Source organism: Salvelinus fontinalis, chromosome 11 (genome assembly GCF_029448725.1).
Source record: "Salvelinus fontinalis isolate EN_2023a chromosome 11, ASM2944872v1, whole genome shotgun sequence".
Taxonomy (NCBI): domain Eukaryota; kingdom Metazoa; phylum Chordata; class Actinopteri; order Salmoniformes; family Salmonidae; genus Salvelinus; species Salvelinus fontinalis.
This window is the reverse complement of record NC_074675.1, coordinates 12,359,155-12,379,701: the sequence shown is the minus strand read 5'-3', so window position 1 is coordinate 12,379,701 and position 20,547 is coordinate 12,359,155. Positions and strand designations below refer to the sequence as shown.

The 20,547-nt window shown below is 43.1% G+C and overlaps 3 protein-coding genes across 4 annotated transcripts; 2 read left to right on the top strand and 1 right to left on the bottom strand.

Moving 5' to 3' along the window:
• Nucleotides 1-2,858: 2,858 nt before the first annotated feature.
• On the bottom strand, nucleotides 2,859-7,597 carry LOC129865053 (40S ribosomal protein S16-like). The gene is made up of 6 exons (XM_055937488.1): nucleotides 7,542-7,597; nucleotides 7,401-7,452; nucleotides 6,569-6,670; nucleotides 4,054-4,150; nucleotides 3,868-3,915; nucleotides 2,859-3,638 (listed from the first exon to the last, which is right to left on the bottom strand). Exons 2-6 carry the CDS (start codon nucleotides 7,446-7,448, stop codon nucleotides 3,493-3,495), a joined length of 441 nt encoding a protein of 146 aa, XP_055793463.1. The 5' UTR covers nucleotides 7,449-7,452; nucleotides 7,542-7,597; the 3' UTR covers nucleotides 2,859-3,492.
• A 1,044-nt stretch (nucleotides 7,598-8,641) lies between these two features.
• On the top strand, nucleotides 8,642-14,035 carry LOC129865052 (nectin-1-like). Of its 2 annotated transcripts, XM_055937486.1 has the most exons (8): nucleotides 8,642-8,783; nucleotides 10,690-10,801; nucleotides 10,908-11,255; nucleotides 11,418-11,732; nucleotides 11,836-11,944; nucleotides 12,038-12,174; nucleotides 12,900-13,020; nucleotides 13,529-14,035. In XM_055937486.1, exons 2-8 carry the CDS (start codon nucleotides 10,729-10,731, stop codon nucleotides 13,647-13,649), a joined length of 1,224 nt encoding a protein of 407 aa, XP_055793461.1. In that variant the 5' UTR covers nucleotides 8,642-8,783; nucleotides 10,690-10,728; the 3' UTR covers nucleotides 13,650-14,035. The 2 variants fall into 2 exon arrangements, with proteins under 2 accessions (XP_055793461.1, XP_055793462.1); XM_055937487.1 differs by lacking the exons at nucleotides 12,900-13,020; nucleotides 13,529-14,035 and adding an exon at nucleotides 12,318-12,893.
• A 2,503-nt stretch (nucleotides 14,036-16,538) lies between these two features.
• On the top strand, nucleotides 16,539-17,823 carry LOC129864789 (troponin T, cardiac muscle isoforms-like). Its single transcript, XM_055937082.1, has one exon. It carries the CDS (start codon nucleotides 16,667-16,669, stop codon nucleotides 17,447-17,449), a length of 783 nt encoding a protein of 260 aa, XP_055793057.1. The 5' UTR covers nucleotides 16,539-16,666; the 3' UTR covers nucleotides 17,450-17,823.
• Nucleotides 17,824-20,547: the final 2,724 nt, after the last annotated feature.

Genomic DNA, 20,547 nt, shown 5'->3' with positions numbered 1-20,547 from the left:
GAACAGAGGAAAGCCAGGTGCACCAATGTGAGTACAAGTGTTTAGTACCCCCATGTGGTCCACACTACCTCAACAAGGCCTCATCATAAATGACATAATTTATGATGCCAAAGGTTTTACCTAACAAGTTGAATGATTAAATATCATTACAAATTCTACAATTCTCAAAGTAAATATTCTAAAATCCCCATTGCGTCCCAATCCCATCCCAAAAGGAGTTTGTATATTACCGCGGGTTCTCTCTGTGCTGATGTCAACGACCAGGGCCAGATAGGGCCGTAGAGGAGAGGTTAGGGCCACAGGGATCCAGGAGCAGAGTCAACAACAGTAGCAGTGGCTCTCCCTGCTGGGTTGATTATTGGAGTGCAGTAAATAGGCCTGCCCATTGCCTAGAAAGAGACAGCACATCTGGGGCTCAGCTCAACACTGCTCACCTGGGTATCTGCACTGGTTGGTACACACTTTAGATGGAGGCAGCAGCAGAACAAACATAATGTACGGTTCAGTAAAAAGACTGCACAGGATGTATCATAACCAGTGACTGAAAACAGAGAGGTAGGCCTACACCTTCGGTAAATGTCTACCAGCTATTTTTAAATGAGGAAAAACAAGACCAAGACCATATGCCGTTTGCTCTGTTGTGCTTCATAGTCAACCAGCCACAGATGTTACAGCTTCTCCTGCAAATGTGTTAATGAACACAACCCGAAGGCCCTAATGACACCCTGGGCACAGGAATCAAACAATCCCACATGCAGTACGCTGCACCTTCCAAAAGTGAGTATTCTTTATCTGCACAGGCACAATGTTTGTGGCTGTGGTGGTCTTTGTTCCTCACCAGACAGAGAACTTCATGGTCAACCCATGTCTGTCTATCTGTTGACCATAGTAGAGATTGCATAAAATGTAACTGACTTTTAGGAGCAGCAATACTCTGATCTATTGATTGATATATTTTTCCATCACCAAAACTCCTTATGGATAGCTGACAGTTTCCCCGTGAGGGCCTCATGCTGAGGAAATCAAGTTGTGAGTGAATATATGATCAGAGAAATTGAGTTTAATGAACAGAAGAACCTTGTACTGTGTGCGAAACAGGCAAAGCTTTGCCTCAGATTTGAGCTGTAAACGTGTTTGGGCCATTGGATTCGTACTTTGTCACACAGCACTCTCTGCTGGTGAAAAGGGAGCAGTTGAAATCTGAGAAATTGAGGTTAGGTATCAAGAAATCTGCATCTGTCCAATCCATTCCACAAGTACAATAAAAACTAGTATCAAATCTAGAAACATTTTGCAAACAGGAGAGAGGACATTAATATTACTGGAGGTAGGACGTGTTTCTTCTCTCCTCCACCTAGTCCTAGAATGAATAACAGACTGAGCACTGAACAAAGGACAAGACAACTTAGTCCATTCAAAATAAATGTATTTAACTAGGCAAGTCAGTTAAGAACAAATTCCTATTTACAATGACGGCCTACCCCGGACGACGCTGGGCCAATTGTGCGCCGCCCTATGGGACTCCCAATTACGGCCGGTTGTGATTCAGCCTGGAATCAAACCAGGGTCTGTAGTGATGCCTCTAACGTTGAGATGCAGTGTCTTAGACCGCTGTGCCACTCGGGAGCCTACAATAGGCGTTTACAATTAAAGTACACTGAACAAAAATATAAACACAACATGCAACAATTCCAACGATTTTACTGAGTTACAGTTCATATAAGTAAATCAGTCAATTTAAAAAAATTCATTAGGCCCTAATCTATGGATTTCACATGACTGGGCAGGGCGCAGCCATGGGTGGACATAGTCCCACCCACAAAAGGGCTTTATTAGTCAGAAATACACCTCAGTGTCATCAGCTGTCCAGTTGGCTGGTCTCAAGACGATCCCGCAGGTAAAGAAGCAGGATGTGCTCTGCGGTTGAGGCCAGTTGGACAGTGCCAAATTCTCTAAAACAACATTGGAGGCAGCTTATGGTAGATAAATTAACATTAAATTATCTAGCAATAGTCCTGGTGGACATTCTTGCAGGCAGCATGCCAATTGCACGCTCCCTCAAAACTTGACATCTGTAGCATTGTCTTGTGACAAAACTGTGCATTTTATAGTGGCCTTTCGGCCCCAGCACAAGTTGCACCTGTGTAATGATCATTCCGGCACAGCCAGACGAGGACTGGCCACCCCTCATAGCCTGGTTCCTCTCTAGGTTTCTTCCTAGGTTCTGGCCTTTCTATGGAGTTTTCCTAGCCACCGTGCTTCTACACCTGCATTGCTTGCTGTTTGGGGTTTTACGCTGGGTTTCTTTACAGCACTTTGACATCAGCTGATGTAATTAGGGCTTTATAAATACATTTGATTGATGCTGTTTAATCAGTTTGTTGATGCCACACCTGTCAAGTGGATGGATTATCTTGGCAAAGGAGACATGCTCACTAACAGGGATATAAACAAATTTGTGCACAAAATGAGATACTTTGTGGGTATGGAACACTTCTGGATCTTATTTAAGCTCATGAAACATGGGACTAACACTTCACATGATGCGTTTATATTTTTGTTCAGTATATGTCCAGTTTGCTTTGGCAACAGCTGATGGTTGCCAACTCATGGTTTTCACCGGTATAATGCTCTTTGACATTGAAAGGCACAATTCCACTAAAATTGATTAAAACTGAGTGAGAATTCCAAGACTTCACTGAAATACACAATGCATAAACAGATAAATGTGAAATGGCCCTAAGCTGAAAGGATCACTTATGGGCCACTAAGTATTCACGTGTGATGACAGGAAGATGCTTGCATAGTGATGCTCATGGTGCCCCATGGCAGATGTGGGAAGACACTACTAGTGATGCTGAAGTTGATGCATTGGGTTTATTTGGTGACTGTAGTTGTGAAATACCATTTAATAACAGTTGTAGCAAAAGCATGTACAGCTCAGGTACTCAATGAGCAACAATCTAGGGCTGTAAAGCCAAACTATTATCTTAATGGTGCTCTGCAAAGATGTTAAGGAGAAATCTGAAGCAAGCATAACATACACCTGCTATAATGCTTATTCACTTCAGCCATTTTAAAACAAGGTCTAGTCTAGGAATTAATTGAATATATCATGGTGAAACCCAGAGGATAGCGCTTAACTATTAAAACGGTAGACTGAAAATGGCATTGCCACGAGCAGCACCGGTGATATTGAGGAGCGAGATAGCACTCACAGGTCACCATCTGCACAGGTTCTCTTCACGCCATTAACAGCGTGGCAAGGGACCAAAACAGCTGAGAAGTGGAGCCTCATGGGTCAACATTTAGTTGCGGAAATTTACCCCATATACAGTTTACTTTCTGCATCTACGTCCTATCGCAGTCTACCTTTACACTTTCCAAAGTAGTGCTTGATGGTCATTAATGACATTTTTCATCAAGCAAGTTTAAAGAAACGACAGAATTATTTTCTTCCTCAACTTTATTACATGAAAATGTACAGAGAGGTTAACGGTAAGACTTCTGGTAGCGGGCACGGGCTCCTGGTCCACCGAACTTCTTGGACTCGCAGCGACGAGGGTCGGCAACCAGCAGGGTCCTGTCGTACTGGATCAAGATGTCCTTGATCTCCTTCTTGGAGGACTCATCCACATCTGGAGAGAAAGAAACAGGTCAGATTATTGTGAACCATTTACTTGACCAAATGGAAACACAGCAATCACGCACCCGCCTTCATCCAAAAGGGAGAAATCCAACATAGCAATATTGCTTCCAGCAAAAATGTGTCCAAAGTAACACTCAAATATTTTATCAGCAGAGGCAATATTCTATTGAAAACAATATACTGCATTATTTGTTTTTATTAGTAAAATTGACACGTACATTTCTGGTAGTATGCGACCAGGGCTTTGGAGATGGACTGACGGATAGCTGCAAGGAGAAGATGGCACAGGGTAAGACAAACAGCCATATTCTGTCAAGTACAGTCATTTCAAATCAAGACATGAGTTTCTACTGAGATATGTCTAAACAGAAGTAGAGCAGCTTCCAGTTGGAAAAACCAGTCACCGTAGATCTGGGCAACATGTCCACCACCCTTCACTCGGACTCGGATGTCAACTCCAGCAAAACGCTCCTTGCCCAGCAGCAGCACTGGCTCCAGCAGCTACAACAGAGAGAAACTTTGTCAAGGACGCACACAAGGTCTATATATCCTGCAGACAAGACCCATGTTGAACTTGGGCTTAGTAAACCAACAGCAGCTCTGTAAGAAGCCATTTTACACATACATGAAATAGTTAGCAACCGTTTCCCAGGGGACAGATTGGTAAATTTCAGAGGGGGGCTGGTCCAACCCAAGGTGTCAAAATGCACAACCCTCAACAAATGTTTTTCCTCACATGACCCCCCACTTATACAGTCAAATAAATGGAAGCCCCTCAGAACTCAAAATATTGTTCACAACAAGTAAAAATAGCAACCCTGTTTATAAACGTGGATATCAACTGCCACTTCAGCATGCTTTTGTGGCAGTCAATGCCAGAAGGTTGGGGGTTCACCGACAAGCTCACTCTCCCTGCCCGAGCCAGCTACAGACAATCAGCTAGGAGTAATCAGGTGTACATTTTGAAGTCATATTTATAATTATATAAAATACATTGCCTTCGGAAAGTATTCAGACCCATCGACCTTTTCCACATTGTTGTTACAGCTTTATTCTAAAACCGATTACAATTCTCAGCAATCTAGACACGATCCCATAATGACAAAGCCAATTTCTTCAGCATTGAAGATAGCAAAAAACACAGTGGCCACCATCATTAAATGGAAGATGTTTGGAACCACCAAGACTTTCTAAAGCTGGCCGCCCAGCCAAACTGAGCAATCAGGGGAAAGGGCCTTGATCAGGGAGGTGACCAAGAACCCAATAGTCACTGACAGATCTAAAGTTCCTCTGTGGAGATAGGAGAACCTTCCAGAAGGACAACCATCTCTGCAGCGCCCCACCAATCAGGCATTTATGTTAGAGTGGCAAGACAGAAGCCACTTCAGAAAAAGGCACATGATAGCCCGCTTGGAGTTTGCAAAAAGGGCACCTGAAGATTCAGACCATGAGAAAGATTATCTGGCCGGATGAAACCAAGATTGAGCTCTTTGGCCTGAATGCCAAGCTTCACATCTGGAGGAAACCTGGCACCATCCCTATGGCGAAGCATGGTGGTGGCAGCATCATGCCGTGGGGATGTTTTTCAGCAGCAGGGACTGAGAGACTAGTCAAGATCGAGGCAAAGATGGCTCAGAACCTCAGACTGGGGCGAAGGTTCACCTTCCAACAGGACAACAACCCTAAGCACACAGCCAAGACAATGCAGGAGTGGCTTTGGGAGAAGTCTCAATGTCCTCGAGTGGCCCAGAGAGCCCGGACTTGAACCCGATTGATCATCTCTGTAGAGACCCGGATATAGCTGTGCAGCAACGCTCCCCATCTAACCTGACAGAGCGTGAGAGGATCTGCAGAGAATGGAAGAAACTCCCCAATTACAGGTGTGCCAAGCTTGAAGTGTCATACCCAAGACTCAATGCTGTAATTGCTGCCAAAGGTGCTTCAACAAATGACAGCGTAAAGGGTCTGAATACTTATGTAAGTCTAATTTACTGGTTTTTATTTGATAAATTAGCAAACATTTCTAAAAACAGTTTTTGCTTTGTCATTATGCCGTAGTGTGTAGATTGATGAGGGAAAAAAACAATTCAACCAATTTTAGAATAAGGCTAATGTAACAAAGGGGTCTGAATACTTTCCAAAGGCACTGTATATGCTACACATTTTCTACCAACTGGTTTCTGTGCCAATGCACCACACAACCAATATACAAAGCATACCGACTTTGGGCACGTCAGTATCATGGTAAACTTTCAACACCTTAATAAAGACTGCCAATCTCGACAAATAGAAAAAGCATCCCTCCCTACCTTGTAGGCTTAGCCAATGTAAAATTAGAGGACAAAATGCTCAACACCCAGAAGAGTATGGGGGAGGGTTAAGTATAATGCTTGTTTGGCAGCTTATTCTGTAGATGTTTGGGGCTGCTGGTGAACCATGATGTGCAGGCGTAATCAAAGTGACACCGGACTAGCGCACTAGCTACGTTTCCATCCAATAGGGTACAGACACCGGCATATCTATGACACCGACACGCATTTCTTTATGAAAGAAGGCTACTGCATCTACAGATAGACGCAAAGGCTTATTTGTTAATTTTCAAATCAGAATATTTAAATAATTATAGGTGTAACTCTGGTAGGCCTGACAGTGTTCCTCACCTCAAGTTCACCTGTCGGAGTCAGTTGGTGCGCCTTCATATCATAAGCCCACAGTAGCTAAAGCGTAATAATAGCCACACCATACCTTTACAAACATTTCTACACTTTATTAGGATAATATCAAAAGTCAAGCCATTGTTTGTAAGGAAGATACGAGCAGAAGAGCAAATGTAACGCACTACCCTCCCCTGTTCAAAGCAGAAACATAAATCGCTTATTTTGGACAACAGTAAATTTCAATCTGTCTTTAAGGACTCACCTTGTACTGGAGAGTGGCTGGCTCAATCATCTCGAGGGGTCTGCCGTTCACCTTGATGAGGCCATTCCCCCTCTTGCAGTGAGCAACAGCGGTGGCTGTTTTCTGCAAAGAGATACTGTAATGTTCACTTCCATTTGCTAGGTTTTAGATAATTACATGTGCACTTTTCTAGGAAGCAGGGGTGGCTAAACAGACGGTCCATAACGTTAAACATTTCTTTACTATGTTCACCCCCCCACACAGCCAAAAAAATGCATTCAGGTGATTGCTGATCAACAGTATTATTATAATTAACACTAGTTAGCCAGCCAATGTCTTAACCAAACACTGAGGTACATCATGAGGGATGAGTGGACCAAGTCATGGCAACTCGCTAACTACAGTACAATGATTAGTTAAAAACTATGTAATACCCCCCCTCCCAAAAAAGCACGCCGCTAGTTAACAAATGCAGTTTTGTGGCATAATAACTCAGCGAACTAACGTTTGTTACCTCACTAAACAAAACAATTGGCGTTGGTGTAGCTGGACAACATGCTTTCCGGCATAAAATTAGCTAATTGATTGACGTAGCTAGCAGGCCGCAACATTTGTAGCCATTCATTTCAATATGCCACTGGCTACAATCAAGGCACATGTGGACGTTTAACAATAAAGTTGTCAAATCGACGGTCACTTATATTTCCAAATGTAATGGATACTTTTTGGGGGGGTCAAATACACATGTGTGGCCTGTCTGGCTAACATGGTTGAGCTAGTTAACGTCACCTAGCCGGATAGCGTTAGTTCTTTGGCTCAACACACGTGGAATAAATTCAGATAGTTTACTCACTTTGCGTCCGAAAACCTGGACCGATTGCAGAGGACCTTTGGTCGGCATGTTTCTGAAACAATTAAATCACAATGATTACCTTCAAAAATAATTAATAGATCATATTTTTGTATGTGTAACTGAGCTCAAGGGGGAACATACCGTCTTCAGCTTTAGTGCCGTACGAAAAGACTGAACGGGGGTTTCAAACACCAAAAATCAGGGGCAGTAGCACGACAGTTTATGGCTTTGCAATGCATTTACGATAATTGCAGGCAGAGGGGAAGAGCCGATAATCTGGTTTGAAATTTCTGCACAATTCATTTTTATTTTGTAGCAACAAAATGTATCACGTATTTTGGAAATTTAAGCAAATTATTTGTATTTGACATGTTTAATAAATTCAGTCAATGTAAATTATTTGACCCATGAATTTAAATGTTGGCAAAATGTAATTCATGGCCCAAATATTTGACATTGACTGAATTAATTACACGGTCTGAATTTAAAAAATATATATATATAACATTTTAGAAAATTCACAGACGTTTAATTAATTCAGTCATAATGTAAAATATTTGGGCCATGAATTACAATTTATATATATAAAAATATGGTCTATGACTGCAATATATTTCTGTCCAGAAGAGGTCACTGTACGAACACGTTTTTCAGAGGACGAAACAAAGCAACTGTGGATGAACTCTTTGGTTTTCAATTTACCCTCGCTTTAATGCCATTGGGGGAATCCCCATCGCGAGTTGTCCAAATTATTAGCCAATCATGGGAAGTTTGCAACGTAAGCCCCGCAGCCCTCGTTTTTAGTCGCCTTTGCGAATGTACAATTATGTTCACGCTGGATCCTAAAACTCCCCATAATTCTATTCGCGACGATTGTACGTCCGCTAACAAGCTACGGGTGGCTGAAAAGTGAACACTTTGCGATGATTGTGTTTTCAGCCACCCGTAGTTTGTTAAGAGGACGTACAATCGACGCGAATTGAATGATGGGGCGTTTCAGCCCCCAGAGTGGACAGGGTGTTGTCCAAACACTTGTACGTTGACTTCTCCATATTGATGTGGATTTTAAGTTTTGAATGACTTAGCAGGTGTACAATCATCGCGAATTGAATGATGGGGCGTTTCAGCCCCCATAGTGGACAGTTTGCGGTCCAAACACTTAAGACACACCCTATCCCTTCAGCTGTCAAATTAAGTGGACACCTCGCGATGATTGTGCTAATTTGAGGGCTGAGGGGATAGGGTGTGTCTTAAGTGTTAGGACCGTAACCTGTCCACCATGGGGGCTGAAACGCCCCATCATTCAATTCGCGATGATTGTACACCTGCTAAGTCATTCAAAACTTAAAATCCACATCAATATGGAGAAGTCAACGTACAAGTGTAAGTAAAAACGAATGTAAATAAGTTAGAAATTGTGCTAGTAATGCACAAACACGTATCATAAGTGTTTTTGTTATCTTTTGGAAACTATCTAGTGCATACAACTTTCCCTGACATCACACTTATACATAGTAATGTTCGATTTACCTGATTATCGGATGGCTAGCATGCGTTGTCTTCTAGCCAATATATGAAATGCAATCATAAATGACTGTAGCGCATATAAAGCACACACCACAGCTCCAGGTGGTTCCATGATGACTGAAAACAACCGTGGGACGAACTTGTGGCACATTTCCGTGTGTAACGGATGTGAAATGGCTAGCTAGTTAGCGGTGGTGCACGCTAGTAGCCTTTCAATCGGCTACGTCACTTGCTCTGAAATCTTGAAGTAGTGGTTCCCCTTGCTCTGCAAAGGCCTCGGCCTTTGTGGAGCGATGGGTAACGATGTGTGCGACCATTGTTGATGTGTGCAGAAGGTCCCTGGTTCGCGCCCGTGTCGGGGCGAGGGGACAGTCTAAAGTTAAACTGTTACACGTGCAAGGGCGTTCCATTCATTCTTCCCTCGCTCTGTACGTGTCAACTCATCATAAGAAGTTAATTTCAGGGAAGAGGGTGTGTCTTTTATGTGTTTGGAACGTAGAAGGGTTTCCCAAAAGGATCAAGTTTATCCTTTCCTTCAAGGCAGCGGTCAATGATCACGTTAGGCTGCGTTTCATTCTTTTTATTTTTATGGCGGTTTGATTGCGGGTGAGGCACTAGTAATGGGGGGGATTTCTCCTTCAAGGCAGCGGTCAATGATCACGTTAGGCTGCGTTTCATTCTTTTTATTTTTATGGCGGTTTGATTGCGGGTGAGGCACTAGTAATGGGGGGGATTTCTCCTTCAAGGCAGCGGTCAATGATCACGTTAGGCTGCGTTTCATTCTTTTTATTTTTATGGCGGTTTGATTGCGGGTGAGGCACTAGTAATGGGGGGGATTTCTCCTTCAAGGCAGCGGTCAATGATCACGTTAGGCTGCGTTTCATTCTTTTTATTTTTATGGCGGTTTGATTGCGGGTGAGGCACTAGTAATGGGGGGGATTTCTCCTTCAAGGCAGCGGTCAATGATCACGTTAGGCTGCGTTTCATTCTTTTTATTTTTATGGCGGTTTGATTGCGGGTGAGGCACTAGTAATGGGGGGGATTTCTCCTTCAAGGCAGCGGTCAATGATCACGTTAGGCTGCGTTTCATTCTTTTTATTTTTATGGCGGTTTGATTGCGGGTGAGGCACTAGTAATGGGGGGGATTTCTCCTTCAAGGCAGCGGTCAATGATCACGTTAGGCTGCGTTTCATTCTTTTTATTTTTATGGCGGTTTGATTGCGGGTGAGGCACTAGTAATGGGGGGGATTTCAGTAGGCAAGAAAATGGCCTTGCCGAAATCCCCCTTCTAATTTCCTTAATTTTGTCACTAGTCAGATACTTTCTGTGGCACACAGAGTTGCGACGTCCCGATCCAATACACTGCTGGAACTCCGATTTGAAGGTGTTTACATGTCCGACTAATTAGAACGATTGCTCAGAAATCTAGGCGTGTGCTTACTTCGATTATGATTTGCTGATTTAAGATAATCAGAGTAATGTGTTTACATGACTAATGATAAACTCGGCATATTGCCATAATCAGTTTAACATTGAAGTGTTAGTCAGCATGTTATCATTCTCAGTATTTAGATAATAACGGGGCCTTCAAGGGAGAAAAATGTGTAGGTGTGGTTTCTTGTCCCATTCTGCCCCTGGACCCATGTTTAGGTCACTGATGTTGTAATCTTTCCTCTTGGTCTACATCTTAGGCTCGTTTCATTCTAATTTTGCTTATGCATAGGTCTAAACTGTGTCTTCGTGTACCCCCCCCCCCCCCCAGATTAGAAGGTTTACTTGAAGTTGTCGAACACGAGATCGCATGCCAATGAAGAATCAAACATATTTCTGGGTTCTGGTGGACCTCTTTCTCATGCTGACTCAGACTGGAGTTGGTGAGTGTAGGAGCGATGCAAAGCAAAGCCATAACATTTGTTCTCCACAATATCAAGAAGAGTCTGAGAATTTGCTCTCTTATGCATCCTGCTAATATTCCTTTAGGTATCAGAGTCATCTCTTACAATGGCCGCCCAACAGTGACCCAGGGACAACACGCAGACTTGACCTGTGAGCTCATAGAGACAGATGAGGAGCTCATCCAGATCTCATGGCAGAAGAGTACCAGGGGTTACCGTGCCAACCACAACTTCTTCCTCATCACCCCTAGCCATGGTCCATCACATGTCAAGGGGCAGGGGGACAGGGTGGGCTTCATTGGGAACACCACTGCGCTGGTGGGCTCTATCCGACTGGGGCATGTGTCCCTGACTGATGAGGGCGTCTACACTTGCATCTTTACAGTGTTCCCCAGTGGGCCATACAAGGCAGAGATCCACCTCAATGTCCAAAGTAAGAGGTTATTTATGATGTATTTCCCCAATGGAATAAATCGTTTGATACAATTTTGTTAAGGGTGTTCCTTTACCAGCTATCCAAGGGTTAGGTTTTAAAGTATAGAAAGACATACATTCATATTAAGTCAATGTCTTTATTGTGTTTTTTTCCCAATAGTTCCTCCTGTGATTTCGGTTGCTGTGGAGACTCCACCCGTGGTTGCTGAGGGGCAGGAGAGCATCTTGGCCACATGCACAGCGGCTAACGCCAAGCCCCCTGCAGATGTACGGTGGAGCACGGCCAGTGCAAGACAACCACTGAGTCTGACAACCTCAACCAACACTACACTGAACCCAGACGACACCGCCACGGTGAGGGTCCACCTGAAGGGAGAGCCCTCCAGGGTCATGCACCAACAGGAGGTTCAGTGCCTGGTGAACCACACCACTCTGAGCCAGCAGAAGGTCGTTCCCTACGAGATAGATATACACTGTGAGTATTCTCAATGACAACAGCCACAGTGTTTCTACTCCATATTAGACACTACAGTAACAGCACATAAATAATGTGGTGCAACTTTTTGCCTATTGTATAGATCCTCCAAATTCGGTCAAAATCATCCTTCATGAGAGCGCACCCCAGGCACCAGCGTTTCAGTGTTTAGTAGACGCCAACCCCCCTCCAACAGAGTTCACATGGAAGAGGTCAGTTGTTCACAGTATTTCATTTCCCCCAACCCATTTTCTAAGGATCAGTGTCTATATCTATGTTTTGCTATGTGTCTACATTTGTCTTAGACTGAATAGATCAAATCTCAGTGAGACCAGGGGCTTGTTGGAGTTAATGAAGGTGGGCCCTGACTTCAGTGGTCTGTACAGCTGTGAGGTGTCCAACCCATACGGAGCAGCATCTGGTTTCCTGTATGTGCATAAAGGTAATGACGTATGTAACTTAGCCGTCTTGACATTGAATTCATTTATTTGAAGCATACATTCTGCAGAACTTGAACGTACACTGCCTGTACAAAACATTAGGAACACCTCCCTAATATTGAGTTGCACCCCCTTTTGCCCTCAGAACCGACTCAATTCGTCGGGGCATGGACTCTACAGGGTGTGGAAAGCGTTCCACAGGGATGCTGGCCCACGTTGACTCCAATGCTTCCCACAGTTGTGTCAAGTTGGCTGGATGTCCTTTGGGTGGTGGACCATTCTTAGAGCACATGGGAAACTGTTCAGCGTGAAAAACCCAGCAACGTTGCATTTCTTGACCCACTCAAACCGGTGCACCTGGCACCTACTACCGTATGCCGTTTTAAAGGCACTTACATATTTTGTGTTGCCCATTCACCCTCTGAATGGCAGACATACACAATCCATGTCCCAATTGTCTCAAGGCTTAAAAATCCATCTTTAACCTGTCTCCTTTCCTTCATCTACACTGATTGAAGTGGATTTAACAAGTGACATCAATAAGGGATCATAGCTTTCACCTGGTTAGTCTGTCATGGAAAGAGTAGGTGTTCCTAATGTTTTGTACACTCAGTATATATTTCCAGCTCTGTTTTCAACACAAAGTTATGTTCCATTATTGTTACTTATCATTTTTAAGAAAGGGTAGATTGTTGGAGAATGAAGGTTCTGTTTTTCCTATTTGCAGTTGATCAGCGCTCCGTTGTACCAGTAACCTTGTGGGTTTTCTTCCTCATCCTCCCCCTCTTCCTCTGCGTTGTAACTCTATCTCTCTGGCTGTTATTTTCCAGAGGACCCCTGAGAGAGAGGTAACATTGTTCAACTTCAGGACAAACTGTGTACACACACCTTTATTGACAAGTATATATCATTATATGTTGCTGCTTTGTCTAAAATTATATGTACAGTACCTTCAGAAAGTATTCACACCTCTTGACTTGTTCCACACTTTGTTGTTACAGCCTGAATTTAAACTGGATTAAATGTAGATAAAAAAAAGCAGAAATTGAATATCCCTTTGAGCTGGTTATTCCAACGTGCCATTGGAACACAGGAGTGATGGTTGCTGATAATGGGCCTCTGTATGCCTATGTGGATATTCCATAAAACATCAGCCGTTTCCAGCTACAATACTCATTTACAACATTAACAATGTCTATACTGTATTTCTGATCAATTTGACGTTATTTTAATGGACAAAACTTTTGAACGGAAGTGTATATTTAATCAATTTTGAATTCAGGCTGTAACACAAAAAGAAATGGAATAAGTAAAGGGGTATGAATACTTTCTGAAAGCACTATGTGTTCTTTGCAGAGCCATGGCACTGTTTTTTTGTAGTGGAGAGGCCATCCAAAACCCAGGAAGGGTAAGCCGTAAAGAACTGCAGGATTCTCCAGCTTGCGAGTCCGTTGAGAAACAGAAAGGCGCGGTTTGATAAGGATTGTGTTGATTGGATAACATGAGGGGTTTCTCGATGTTAAAAGCAGGGCCATGTTTTTGTGCTCTTGCCTTTTTTATGTTTACATGTTCTAACTAGCATCTAAACGGTTTAGAAGTTCACAGCACACTACTGTACTCAAGTGTGAAGATGATTTCTATGGGGATTTCTATGTTTTTGTTATGGTCTTAACTGTTTATGTAAAAAATTTCAGACACAGTTTAGTTAGTCGTAATGGTAAAACTGTACCTCGACATACGAGATTGTATTGGGCGTAAGAGTATACAGCATTAATCATTTGAATGATAAAAATTCCTCAAGCAAGTTTAAATTTCACTGTATTTGTGTAGACCTATTATGTCATACAGTATTGTGTTGGAATGTAGCAGTTACTTTTGTATAAAATAGCTACATGGTTTGACCATTTGAGGGCACGTTTCCTTCATTCCTAGTGCAAAGGATTTTTTTAGGTTGACCTGTGTGTATAGTATACTATATTCTGTATGTGCCTGTGGCAACATTACAGGCTTAGGTCTGACAGTTGCATAGATCTATCTTAAATGGGATCTATTTAAAACACAAGCTCAAAAAACACTTTTTTCATCTCAAAATATTATTTAATAAGAGGCTAACAAAGAACTACTCTGGAATGCCTTACAAAAGAGATGATAATAATCTGTTTTAAAGACTGGTAAGTTCCTAATTTTAACAGAAATAATACTGTAACACAACTAAACAATACTGAAAGTTAAAATACACATTTCACTAGTGTTAATACTAAAGAGAGGGGAGGCAGTAACGTGGCTATTTATAGTCTAGTCCTGGTCATTTGTGCTTCTCCTTGCTCCTATTGATAGACACAGTTGTCTGTTGCCATCAGTGACCAAAAGGCTTCATTTTAAACCAGACCACCACCTGCTACTCATAATTAGCAGGGTTGAAGTTTTTTCTTTTCTTTTTTCTTTGGGATGGAGGGTTCATCTTTTGTTCACTGAAATTTGTCAATTGGAAAATAGTTAGGTATGGAGGACTGGGGGCATTCCCCTAGAAATTGAATAGCTTGAGTCCATAAATGTTTGAAATGCTCTCTCAACCCATTTAAACTGACACCTGTGGTGCACAGGATGCTTGTTCTGATGCTATTACTATTTTAATATGAGGCTCCGTACTGGCCTTAATAATACTGTGACTCTTAGTTGTGGGTACTGGCTGGCAATCTTCAGGGGTGAGTCTTAGGCTGTGGAGTGCAGGGACACTGTCAAAATGCTTCTATTCTCTGTCCCCAAATCCTAGCCCTTAGTCCAAGGCCTGTGCTCTGCCATTTTGCTGTCGCCTTTTGAGGAAAAGGCTACGTATTCACTAAGAGGATCAATCTTCATCAATCTTCCACGGCACGGTAGTTTATTGGAATTCTCTGTGTTCATAGGGGACACCCGTGGACAATGCGCAGCACCTGTCTATCCCTGTCAATTATCCCATACTAAAACCACATTTGTGCTTTTGCACTCCTAACTCAAGGGCTGGGTATTTAAGTGCTGAACACTATGTATTCTATTGTTGTCGTCAGTGCCCGAGAAGTAAACATTAAAAAAGCAATCCGCTCGACCCTGAAAGCTGGAGGCTTCCATTGCAAGAATGTTTTAATTACATTCCGAAGTGGAGACGAGGCAGTGTTCAGAAATTGTTCTTGTTGGAAGTTGTATTTTTAGGGCCCGTCTTTCCTTGACGGGTGTTTTTTGTCAGCACTCAAGGATGATCAGTTGAAAGCTTGTGCTCAAATAGGATTTACTATGGTAGGTTAGTCTTTGGCTGGCAAACTGGAAGAGGTTATTTTTTTTTTTTTTTCAGAGTGCAACATGAAAATGGAAAAGTGGTCAAGCATTTCTTCATAGTTTCTTTGTTATTTATTAAAATGTATTTTAAGGGCAAATTGATGTACAAAGACAGAGATCCTAATTTGAGGTGTCAATTAGCAAAGTGAACATATTTAAAGTAGTTGTAGGAAGGACAACTATTGAAAAGATTATACATGGCTTTGGTGTTCTTGCAAAGGGTACTTTATATATTGTAATGACATGCTTTGCTCTTGGATGTGCTCACCGGTAAGCACTGTAAGTCACAGTGGAAAAACAAGGCTCTAGATGAATGTACTTCAGTCAAGATGAGGTGGTTATGACGGGATGGCATAAGCGAGGGGACCGCAGTTACGTTGTCTGGTGTTCACATTCTAACAATGAAGTGCTACTTTAACTGGCAGCAAGCCTTTGGTCTATCTATCAATGGTCTATCTTTGGTGCATGACCCATATATGTGCTTGATATCACTCTGTATGTGGAATATAAGAGACCATTCATTATATAGTTATTGATATATATATATAGACCGTTCATTATATATTTATTGATACAGTGACCATTAAACTATTACTCTTCATTCTTCTAAACTGAAATTAGGAAACTTCATCCCTTTGATTATTTGACCACTATGACTTTTGTTTTTACAGGTGTACTTACCATAAACTCTGTCTCTATTTTCTCTCTCTTGATGACCAAGTGTTTAAATAACCCCAGAGTATATGAGTAAGAACTTCAATTGATACCTACAACAATCATGCTGTGATCGTGAGGCATACATTCGATTGTGGGCTTGAAGGAGAGCACAGGTTTGAGTGGCACCTGAGTGCATCTGTTGTGCGTCTGAAATAGGGCACTCCTGATTGTCTTTAGAAAGGAATGATGGGGAGAGACTGGGGTCGGGGTTCAGGGAAGGGGGCAGACTTGTTGAAGAAGAAAATAGACTCCATTCCATCTGTCTGAACATTTCTGCTAGACAGTGGGGTTTGGACACATGATCAGGGTAAAGCTTTAAAAGAGCCCAAGCAACCACGCCCAAAAGTTCACTTCCCTTCCCCTCTTGATTGTTGGGACACAAGTTGGTCTCTGTGTGTGTATTGTGTGTGTCTCCGCTGGTCTTTCTTCCTTGACTTCTTGACCGTCTGAGGCAGGCTTAACATCATGTCTGACACAGAGGATATTGTGGAGGAATACGAGGAGGATGAGGAGGCTGAAGAAGAGCAGGAGGAGGACGAGGTAGATGAGGAGGAGAGGGAACACATTGAGGGGAGCGAGGGGGAGACCAAGCCACGGAACAAGTACATTACCAACATCGCTCCTCCCAAGCTACCCGACGGCGAGAAGTTAGACTTTGATGACCTCCACCGCAAGAGGCTGGAGAAGGACTTCAATGACCTGCAGAGCCTGATCGAGATGCACTTCTCCAGCCGCCAGAAAGAGGAGGAGGAGCTGGTGGCCCTCCGCAGCCGCATCGAGCGCCGCCGTGCCGACCGTGCCGAGCAGCAGCGTGTGCGCGCTGAGCAGAACATTGAGCGCCAGGCCCGTCTTGCTGAGGAGCGGACCCGCCGGGAAGAGGAGGCCAAGCTCCGCGCCGAGGAGGATGCCAGGAAGAAGAACGTCTTCTCCAACAAGGCGTTCGGCGGCTACATACAGAAGGGGGACGTGAAGAAGGGCAAGAAGCTGACGGGGCGCGAGAAGAAGACCAAGACTCTGTTGGAACGCCGCAAGCCCCTCAACATCGACCACCTCAACCAGGAGAGGCTGGTGGAGAAGTCCCGCGAGCTTTGGCTGTGGCTGCGCCAGCTGCACGCTGAGAAGTTTGACCTGGCGGAGAAGCTGAAGAGGCAGAAGTACGACATGAACGTGCTGCGGAACGGCATCAGCGACCACCAGAGGGGCTCCAAGGTGGCCAAGGTGACCCGCGGGGCGAAGAAGTTACGTTAGTCACACAGCAACAACCCCAACATGATCAGATTAGCCTAGCTGTTTTAGGAGCGTTTTAGGTACAACCACCTGCTTCTCTTTATCATATTTCCTGAGGATTGGGTTTAGGCCTGCTTGTTTATTTGTTTTGTTTGTTTGCAGGTTTCTACACTATACCGTTAGCTAAGCAGGTCTATAACTGATCAGCCTACATAATGTATTTACAGGTTTTGCACAGGCTGTCATTTTCTTTGGTGACTCTAGTTGTCTGATGTAAACATTTTAATATGCTTCGAGTTATATGGTTACTGATATCGTATTCACAGATCAAGCTAATTGTTTGAATGCTGTTAATATAGTTTTGATTGATCATTCTAATAAAATGTGTGAATGTTGGGTGCAGTTTTGGTCGTTATTATACCTAAGCAGTCTTTGTAGCTGGTTAGTTAAATTCCTCTCTTTCTACTGTGAGGGTAACTGAAACAGTCAAATGCAAGCTATCTCGCCAAAGGATAAATGTACTACATTGCAAAATGTTCTTTTTTTACACATTAACGTACACCTCATGAATGTTTATTTGTTTGTCTTGGTCCTTTTCTGATGGTTGAAACATGGGTCGTGCCTGACAGGTGTGGCACAGATGGAACTGTAAAGAGCTAATTTAGTCTCTGCCATGCTCAGGGTGGGGAATGCAGTTGTATTGACCTGCAGAGTCTTGGCCAGAAGGAGTTAACTATGGGTTAAAATTCCAATAAGGGGTTTCCCCACATTCAAGTCAATGGGTGGCTGTTGGGTGGACTGCTGGCCATATTGAGTACCCAGAATCCAGAATTCTATTTCTATGGATCCCACTATCTTAACTGCCCCTCTGGGTGATAGATGTCATTCCATTGATGGGTGTTTACAGTCAGGCATCTCGGGCCATCCACCAATCAACAGGAGACACAATGGATGCATCTATGGTACTCAATGGCAATGATGTACTGTATTTTTGTATTTAACCTTTATTTAACTAGGCAGGTCACTTAAGAACAAATTCTCATTTACAATGACGGCCTACCCCGGCCAAACCCGGACGACGCTGGGACAATTGTGTGCCACCCTATGGGACTCCCAATCACGCCCCGGATGTGATGCAGCCTGGAGATAATACATATCAATCCATTATATGAGGCGGTATAATTTACTCAACCAATTTTAGTGCTAAAGAGTATCAACAAACATATTATCAGATGTACTTGCACTACTGAGAAGTTATTTAGCTGGAGTTGTGTCGTATTGGGGCTGTTTGGTACTTACTGGAGACAGTAGTCTGGACAATCACTAGAGGGCGCTAAGTGACCAGTTTACAGTTGAACGTGTGAATGTATCTTTTCTTTACACCGTCTATAGCATGCACAACTTGGCACTCATTGATGTAATGAGTACTGTGCATACCTCATCCATAAGAGGTTTCCTCCCCTCCTGTTTTCCTCTACACTTGTGAACCCTTAGCTCTGTGCTTCACAGTTACCTGTTTCTACTGGCAATTCTCCCCTCAACTTCTGAACTATTCTGGAAAAACAATCAAATTGTCACTTGGCAACAACAAATCAATGAACTGAAATGAAAGCTGTGTCATAATAGGGAATGCAATTGGGGACAATTTTTCTGCCGTCCAGTTTTGATTGTCGTTTAGGCTGGCCTCACTATTGCCGAGAGCTGCTTGTAACCATAAGAACAAATTTAAGCCTTCCAGGCATTGCTACAGTATATGCCAACAGGTTTCCATAGAGACTGCGGTAGGCCAACTCAGCAATCAGGGCCCCTCCCTCCCCACTCTGCTGAAAGGGCTGGAAGTTGGTATTGATGGAAGTGTAGAAACGTCTGGATTGACTCCATCTCAGACAGGATCAGTCCAGAGGCAGTTGATCTACTTACTAGATTCAGTTTGAGTTAGTCTCTGCGTCAGCAAGCAAGTCCACGTGGGGATGTGTGTGAGCGTTGAATTCATGGAATGAAAATCCATTGTCGCTGAATTTTGTTATGTTTTATGATGATTTATAGGTGCTTTGTTTAGGTTAAAGAATGATGCATATAGTTATTGGGTTGAACTGACAAGCTGTAACTGCTAATTATGTGTACACTATAGTCATTTATCTTCGCCCACTACGGATAATATGAAATGTACTGTCTTATACACTAGCTCAACAATCTCACATCAACTCACAGAATGACACATGGTTCCCAATCAAAAGTCTGCATGCTTGTTCAAGAGCATCTTCAAAACAATATAGCTCTAACCAGAGCTATTCTGCGTCAATTAGCATTTCAAATCCTAAAATGTTCCTGTTAGTGTGTTGGGATGCACATGCACTCTTGAAACGTGACCCTGTTTGTGTGATTAGAGGCTAGATCTGAATGTGTGTGTGTGTGTGTGTGTGTGTGTGTGTGTGTGTGTGTGTGTGTGTGTGTGTGTGTGTGTGTGTGTGTGTGTGTGTGTGTGTGTGTGTGTGTGTGTGTGTGTGTGTGTGTGGAGGAAATCTGGAGCAGGAAATATGTTTGTTAGATGTAGATGTGGATCCATGATTAGACTTAGAAAGAGAAGATTGGTGGGTGGTTGAAAGGATATGCTGTGGTGACGCCGTATGCCACTGTACTGTAGGCATCCACCTGTAGGTTCATTAAGGGCCTGTGTGTTTCAGGTTTTGCATGCTGCCTTTAAATTATTACCATTGTCAGTTGTGGAAAGTGGCCTTTAATTGGTTAAATGGAGTCATGATTAGATAGCCTGTGAGTAATTACTGATAGAGAAATAACACTTAGAATCTGCTCCTGGGGTTCGGGAGATAGCGCTAAATATCCACTGAAGCCTTTTGTTTACAAAAGCGCAACTTTTAGTTGGTTAAACAACTTATAATAACACAGAACTTTGCAATCTGTACCGAAGTTTCTGTCAAGCTAAGTGTGAATAACAACCACTAAGTGCAGTAGAAGAGACTATTGTCTGTTTGTGTGAGGAAAGGCGTCTGAGAAAGTCAGGGCTACCCACCGCATTTCAGTCCCAAAGTATAATGTGCTGTGCCACTCACACAGCCGATGTGCTACTGCATCTGACTCAACCGTTATTTCAAGGGGAA